The following is an 8723-nucleotide window of genomic DNA, read 5'->3' on the forward strand; positions in this document are numbered from 1 at the left end:
ACAGAATCAAAACACAATTATATATTTTTTGAAAACCACCATTCCCAGAGTAACCAAAACCAAACTACTTAAAAGTATCAAACTTCTAAATAGTTAAAAGTATCAAACTTTTAAATAGTTCTCTTTCAATTCTAATAAAAAATTTACAAAATTACCACACTTCCATTTATGTACCTCAAGTGCCTTTTTCGATAAGGCCTCAAAAATAATTAACAAGTCTCAAAAACATTCTTAAATGCAATAAACTTTTAACAACCCATTTAAAAGGCTTGACAAAAGAACAAATATAATCAGCATACATAATTTATAGTTATGTATTTTTCTTTTACATTTGTCATTTAGAATTTATTGGCAGAAATAATACACACATATATTATTGGGAAAATTTCAAAAAACAGTAATAAATGCAAACTCTGAAGGTAAGTTATTTTTTAAAAAATCCAACTTATCAAATTTTCACTTTATCTGCCAATTTTTATTACTGACGATTACTTTTAGTTAAGAAAATTCAGATTGCTCCAAGTTCACTGCCTGCACCTTGAGTATGTTTTTTCATGACGCTTCCAGTTGTGCCAGTAACCTCCTTGAGGTCATTTCTCGCTTAATCCTCTGTCATCAGATTTCTTATGAGTTGCAAAAGACTAAATAAAAAGCTTTATTCTTGACCTCTTAACTTAAAATACTCCATTAAAAAGAAAAGAATGATCTAATTTTAGGCAAGTCCACAAAAATACTTTGTTTCTTCAGAGTCAAACATTTTTATGGGCATAAAGAGCCTTCAAAGTTTTTAACTCTTCTATTAGAGTCTTATTTTGATTTTCCAGAACGGCAACTCGATTTTCCAGGCATTTCACATATTCTTTCTTCTTTCTACGACATTCGCGAGCAGCTTCCCTATATATATTTTTCAAAACAAAACAAAACACAAAGTTAGAGAAATGCTACATTCTTTAAATGGTAAATGTACATAAGTAATTTTTCCTGTCATTCCCCTCGCCCCCATCACTTAAAAACAAAGTGACTTCTAATCAACATACAAAAAATATTTAAAACTTAAATGCAGTATTTGGTAAATTTTGGCAAATGTATGTGCCTGTATAACCTACATCCTTATTAAAATGAAGAACATTTCCTCTTCCCCCAAGAGTTCTCATGTCTCTCCCTACTCAGTCCTTTTTATGGCTCCCTGATCAATCATCAGTTTCTTTAAATATATTTTTATTATGTTTTAATTATAACTGGTGAGGAGCTGCAACTACAATCCCAGAGGCGCACGGTTCGAATCCACCAGATGCTCTGCCGGGGAAGGAGGGACAATCTCCTCCTGTACTAGTCAGATCTGATTTGACGGTACACTCACACAAAAACAATAAAATAAAAATTAAAAAAAAAACCACTAAAATTATAACTGGTGGCTGAACCAGGCAGTTCTGTGTGTCCCCTTAAAAATGCTGTGAAGTCATATCCAAGTTAAATGTACCTACGGAAGTAGCAATTCCGGGTTTGCATACATTTTACTTATACTCAGTACTGTAGACAGTACTTGGAATACACATGGTGTCACAGTGATGTTTCTATTTCAGTACACAGATCTTATTTAAAAAAAAATCAACGCAATCATCTATAATGTTGTTAAGTGCCGTTGAGTCGTAGATGGCTCATAGCGACCCTATGAACAAAAGACCTGAACACTTGCGTAACTTTCATTGTTTCTCCAAGTTCATAGAGTATCTAGAGGCAAGCTATTTTGGAAATGGATGCCATTCCTGCTTCCAAGCTTGTTTAAATTGGGGAGCTCCACCAAACACTGTCCACCATGGGTAAGCATTATCACATTTAACACATCAGTGTCACAGTGTTCAGCATCACAGCAACCACGAGTTACCTCTGTACAGCAAGTGGACAGACCAGTGCTATAGCACTTAGAAGAACATTTGACCAAAAACAATTAAAACCAGGCCTGAGGCCCACAGATTAAAATCACCCACCTTTGGCTTGGTAGGATCACTTTCTGTCCACTAGGCTAACTGAGCTCTCTCTATGTGGTGTTCTATAAATTCTATGTAAATTTATTGAAACTTTCCATTACTAATAGCAAGTTCAAACTTTTTACTGTTACACAAGGCTGTGATGAACACTTTTACAATCCCCTCATCAGTGTTTTCCGATGGTTCACAAGCTATGATCATTTAAAATCAAGAGATACTACAAAAAAAGCCTTCAGAAATCACTGTGACCAGTTTATAGTTCCATTAACAGGAGAGCACCTGCTTCCTTTCAAATTCTTGAACATCTGTTATGATAGGAGAACACCAAATTTTTAACAGTCTAATAATTTAAAAATATCTTGGAAGCAGTAGTGGCATCCACTTCCAAAAGCTTTCCTCCGGAAACTCTATGAAGTTGGAGAAAAAAAATAACGTTTTCTGTTTAAGACTTTTGTTCATACTGTCATTATGGGTCATCTACAACTCTATGGCACTTAACAACATCCTTAATTTACATTTTTCTGATTATGCACAGAATTTGATATAATGTTACATTTACAAGCTATTTGTATATTTCCTTCTTAGGTATCTTTTATTTATCAATTCCTGAGGCTTCATTTTTCATCAATGACGTCAGTGCAACTTGAACTTCTTCCTTCATTACTGCTGCTTCCTGATTATATGCTATTTCCTGAAATGGTTCATTGTCAATCATTTTCAATATAGTGAGTGACTTTATATTCCTTCCATCTTCTTTTGATGCTTCCTGCATCATTCAAGATATACTGCCCATAGAATCCATCAGTATTGCAACCTAAAGCTTGAATTTGTTCTTCAATTCAGCTTGAAAATGTTTGCAGATGACACAACCTCACTGGCAGAAAGTGAAAATGAAGTACTTACTACAGAAGATCAAAGACTTAAACATGGAATATACTTCAACATCAAGAAATCAAAAATTCTAAACACTAAACAATAGGCAACATCATGATAGATGAATGAAACGCTGAGGTTGCCAATCATTTTACTTGGACAGACTTGAGCATGGTACAGATTACAACAAGGATGTAGGACAGGCAGTGTTTTGGTCTATTCTTCATAGGGTTGCTATGAGTCACAGTCAACAACTATGCACTACACACATGACCATACAGGTGTGGCCAATAATATTTCTACATAGTAGTCAAATATTCTGTAAACAGATGTGTGTATACAACAGAGTAAATAGAGTTCGAAGTTATAAAAATGTTTTAGCCCTGTCTAAATACCTTGATTTCTCCATACCTAATCAATCGGTATGTTGAACAAATAATTCAAGAAGAATATGGAATCAGGATAGTTAGAAGACTCAACAACAATCTGTTACTTACAACCCTGTTTGCTGAAAAGTGAGAAAGATTTGAAATGCTTGCTACAGAAGATCAAAAACAACAGCCTTCAATATGAACTACATTTCAGTATTAAGATGACAAAACGCTTTACGGTGGACTGATAAGCAACATCACAATAGATGGAGAAAAGGGTGACATTGTCAATAATTTCATCTTACTTGGATCCACAATCCACACCCTTGGTACCAGCAGTCATGAGACATATTGCACTAGCAAAGTCTGTACTCAGGGACCTCTCCAAATGACTGAGAAGCAATGATGTCAGATTGAAGACTAAGGTGCACTTGCCTCAGGCCATGGTCTTTTCAGTCACTTATTATGTGTCTGAGACCTGGACAATGACTAAGGATGACAAAAGAACCACTGATGCCTTTGAAATGTGGTACTGGAGAAGAGCACTGACTATCATATTGACTGCCAAAAGAAGCAAGAAAGAGTCTAGAAAAAGTATAGTGTTCCTTGGAGGAAATGATGGCAAAACTTTGTCTCATACTTTTACATGCTGTTAGGTAATGCCACTCTTTGGAGAGGGACATCATGCTAGGAAAGGTAGAGGGTCACCGAGAGAGGAAGACCCTCGACAAGATGGACTGACACAGTGACTTGCACCAATGGGCAAGTTCGAATCCACCATATGCTCTGCTGGAGAAGAGGGGCAATCTCCTCCAATACCAGTCAGACCTGATTTGACGGTGTACACACACACACACTTACTTCTTTCATGTTAATCTTTATAAATTTTATTTTTCTAGTTTTATTATATGGGCAACTTTAATATAGTGTTTAAGTAACCTAGTCTTTTCAAAATTTTTCAAATAGTTTGTAGTTGATTCTCCAGGAGATTCTTAACAGATGAAAATATTTTTGGTAATGAGTTTGTTATTTTCCTCCTTCTTAAAAGGCTCCTGATCGTTGATGATTTTAATGCTCTCTTACCCCCCTTTTCTTTAGACCTATGAAAAATTCTTCCTGCCATTCACCTAAGGTGAATACTTGACAAACTACTTTTGTGGTTCTTATTTCTACAACCCCCCTTACCTTGTGAGGTAAGAAGTCAGATATGTCTATGTCATTTTTACAGTTGTTATTGTTAGATACTGTTGGGATAGAACTGACTCATAGATGACCCGTCAGCAGGTTTTCAGAGGCAGTAAATCTCATGGGAGGAGACTGCTCATCTTTCTCCTGGGAAGAAGTTAGTGGATTCGAACTGTGTACCTTTGGGTTAGCAGTGCAACTCCTTACTACCAAGCAACCAGAGCTCTCTATTTTTACACTACTCCTCTTTTATTTTACAGCTATTTTTTACAGCAGCACTATTTTAAACATATTTAAAATAAGTATTTCTAGGGTTTAAATCACTGTTGTTGTCTTGATCAAAATTCATTTCTGAGAGCACTTCTGTGTCAGTACTGTATTAGGGGTTGTGTTGTTGGTTGCTGTCAAGGTGGTGCCAATACATGGCTGTTGTTATGTGTCGTCCATTCGTCTGTGATTCATAGCGACCCTATGTACAGCAGCCCTAAACTCTGCTCTACCCATTGCCAATCTTATTGTCTCCGACACACGTTACCCCAGTGACTGAATCAATCCATCTCACTGACGGTCTTCCTCTCCTGCACTGCCTCTCCTCCCTTCCAAGCATGACATGCTTCTCCAATGACTGATCCCACCCTGCAACATGTCCAAAGTATGTCAGACGAAGAATGTTGTTCTTATGTGACATTAAGTCGCCTGCAACTCATAGCGACCCTATGTACAACAGCCCTAAACCTTGCTCTGTCCTGTGCCAATCGCACTGTCTCCGACATAACTACCCTTATCACCACAGTCACTGAAACAATCCATCTCATCGAAGGTCTTCTTATCCTGCGCTGTCCCACCACCCTCCCAACCGTGACTTCCCTCTCTGAGGGAAGTCTTGCCTCGCAACATGTCCAAGATCTTCCATGTCCAAAGTATGTCAGGCAAAGTTTCAGAATCCTTGCCTCCAAGGAGCAGCCTGATTTCACCCTCTGTAGGATGAACTTGTTCTACTAGCAGTCCATGGTATAGTCAATACTCTTCTCCAGCACCACAGCTCAAAGGCATCAACTCTCCTTCTCCCATCCCTAGTCATTGTTGAGCTTTCTGATGCATAGCAAGTACTTGCGAAGACTATGGCCTGTATCAGGCACACCTTAGTCTCCAGAGTGACATCATTGCTCTTTAGTACTTGGAGAGGTCTCTGACAGCAAACTTTCCCAGTGGTATTTGCCTTTTAATTTCCTGGCCTCTGGTACCATAGTGTTGATTGTAGAACCAAGCAAACTGAAGCTGTAAACAATCTCAATCTCTTCATCATCCATCATGCCACTGCCAGTTGGCCCGATGGTGAGAATCTTTGTTTTCTTGATGATGAACTTCAATCCATATTGAAGACTGCAGTCCTTGACCCTCTGCAGCAAGCGCTTCAGGTCCTCCTCAGTTTCAGCAAGCAAGGTTGTGTCATCTGCATAACGCAGATTATTGATGAGTCTACCTCCATTGCTGATGCCACACTTCTCCTCATAGAATCCAGGCTTCCAGGTAATCTGTTCCCCATATCGATTGAAAAGATATGGAGATAGGACACGTCCTTCACTCATACCCTTCCCAATTTTGAACCATGCAATGTTTCCTTTCTCTGTTCTGATGATAGAGTATCTCCTGGTTCAGGGAGGCGTTTCGCATAAGCACAATCAACTGTGCTGGGATTCCCATTCTTCTCAGAGTCAGCTATGGTTTGTTGTGATCTACACAGTCAAATGCCTTTGTGCAGTCAAGAAAACACAGATAGACATTCCATCTGATATTAGCTATAATATCCTTAGTACCACATCCTCTTCTAAACGCATCCTGCACTTCAGGCAGTTCTCTGTTGATGTGCTGTTCCAGTCATTTTTGGATAATCTTCAGCAGAATCTTGCCTGCATGTGACATCAATGATACTGTTTGGTAATTTCCACACTCTGTTGTATTACCTTTCTTTGGAATGGGAACAAATATAGATCCCTTTCCGTCAGTTGGCCAGGTGATTGTCCTCCAGATTTCTTGGCACAACTTGGTGAGCACATCCAGGACAGCATCTGTCTGTTGAAATATGTCAATTGGTATTCCATCAATTCCTGGGCCCTTGTTTTTTACCAATTCTTTCATAGCAGCTTGAACTTCTTTCTTCATTACCATAAGCTCTTGCCCATAGGTTGTTTCATGAAATTCTTCTTTGTCTGCCAGTTCCTTTTGGTACAATGACTCTGTATACTCTTTCCATCTTCTCTAAAGAGTTCCTGGATCATTTAATATTGTGCCCACAGTATCCGTAAGTATTGCGACTTGAGGCTTGAATTTGTTCTTCAGTTCTTTAAGCTTAAGAAATGCTGAGTGAGTTCCGCCCTTTGGATTTTCAACTCCAGTTCTCTGCACATTTCATTGTAATACTTTGTCTTCCCGCACTGCCCTGTGGAATCTTCTGTTCAACTCCTGAATATCCTGATTTCTTCCATTTGCTTTGGCTTCTCGGCACTCTAGTGCAATATTCAGAGTTTCTTCTGACATCCACCTTGGTCTTTTCTTCCTCCTCTGTCTTTGCACTGTCCTTTTGCATTCTTCCTGGATGATGGTAACCTTATATGTTACAGAACGTCATCTAGTCCTGGGCCATCTTCATGATCAATATGGTATGTTTGAGTCCACTGCTGATATTGTGTCAATCCATTCCACTGAAGGTTTTCTTTTTCTCTGACCCTCAATTTCACCAAATATAATACAACTCTGCTCACATTTTTTTGAATCCTAAATCATGCAGTATTTATTTCCTTGCTCTGTTCAAATGCCTCTTGATCATATAGTTTCTGCATGAACACAATTAAATGTCCTGGAATTCCCATTTTTTGTAATGTTATCTATCCATAATATATCCTGATGTACATAGTTAATGTCCTGTGACAGTCAATAAAACTCAAGTCACTATCTTTCTGATATTCTCGGTTTCTGGCCAGGCTGCATCGGATATCAACAATGGCAGCTCTTTGTGAAATCTACCACTAATTTTTGTTCCAGTCAATGGCAAGTAGCAAGTTGTTTTCACTTACCTCTTATGCCCAACAACAAAATATTTTGCTTAAAAAACTTTTTCAAAGGACATAGTAAAACTGGAAGGTCTTATATTAAATAAAAACACTGAGTACTGGAACTCAATAATCAACTGGAAATAAACTTGACATAATCTGTCGCTGTTATATACTGAATCAAAACTGACTCACAGCGGACCCTCCAGTGTTCTTTCACAGGCAACAGATCACATACCAGGAGATTGCCCATCATGTAAAATAAAGCAGACAAACCTGATTTTAATACAAGGTTGCAATTAACAACAGGTTATATTTTGAGATTTGCAAAGACATAAAACCTGGCAGTATCATTTTACTACTTACCTATTTTTCATCAATCTTATTTCTCTTTTCATTTGAGGGTCATCTGTTTTAGTTGTCTGAGATGTAAGAGTAACAGGAGATGTCATCACCACTGTTTGTGGTAGCGAAGTAGCTGAAGGTGTGGTACGGATCTGATATGTCTGCATATCTCCTGAAGCCGCTGTGTGATCAAAAGAGTAAGGTTAGTTGATAAATGTCTTTGAAAGTACTATGGGACACTCTCTGCTGACACTTAAGCACACTTACTTTGTACAACGACCTGGTTGCTGGGAACAAGTATTTGCTGTCCATCCGACGTCTGTGCATACTGGAGGATTGTTGTACCTTGCGGAGTACTGCCTGAATTTGTCATGGTTAATGTCTGTAGCCCCTGTACTCCATCTGTACCTGCACTGGCCAGCTGTAAGGCTCCGTTTGGGGCAATGGCAACTTCAAACAAAGAGAAAATAGCTTCTATAAGTTCACAGAATATACTAATTATTGGCAATTAATGACAAAATATCGGGAACAGGTATTTAGTTAAAACAGATTTGAATACAGTTCTAAGTGATAAATGCTATCTACTTTGAGTGAAATATATGTAAAAGGAAGAGAAGTTTTATTTCTTAGCTATGCCTCTGAGGTTTCACATCAGAACGATCAAGTGTTCTGGGATTCCCATTCTTCTTAGAGTCAGCCACAGTTTGTTATGATCCACAGAGTCAAACACCTTTGCATAGTCAATGAAACACAGATACACATTCCTCTGGTATTCCCTGCTTTCAGCGAATATCCATCTAACATCAGCTACAATATCCCTAGTACCATGACCCCTTCTAAACCCAGCCTGGACTTCTGGCAGTTCTCTGTTGATGTGCTGTTCCAGTCGTCCCAGAACACTTGATCGTTCT

The 8723-nt window shown here is 38.3% G+C and overlaps 1 protein-coding gene across 1 annotated transcript in view; it reads right to left on the reverse strand.

Annotated features, from left to right (window-relative positions):
- Positions 1-533: 533 nt before the first annotated feature.
- The window catches only part of ATF1 (activating transcription factor 1), a 48779-nt gene continuing 40589 nt past the window's right edge, over positions 534-8723 (reverse strand). Inside the window, exons 2-4 of the mRNA XM_006900235.1 lie at positions 8080-8262; positions 7834-7993; positions 534-894 (exon numbers count right to left, since the gene is read on the reverse strand). Of these exons, the coding sequence (XP_006900297.1) occupies positions 750-894; positions 7834-7993; positions 8080-8185 (411 nt within the window). The 5' untranslated portion in view covers positions 8186-8262 and the 3' untranslated portion in view covers positions 534-749. The remainder of the gene's footprint in view (positions 895-7833; positions 7994-8079; positions 8263-8723) is intronic.

Source organism: Elephantulus edwardii, unplaced genomic scaffold (assembly GCF_000299155.1).
Source record: "Elephantulus edwardii isolate Elephantulus edwardi_28Jun2011 unplaced genomic scaffold, EleEdw1.0 scaffold00278, whole genome shotgun sequence".
NCBI classification, from domain to species: Eukaryota; Metazoa; Chordata; class Mammalia; order Macroscelidea; family Macroscelididae; genus Elephantulus; species Elephantulus edwardii.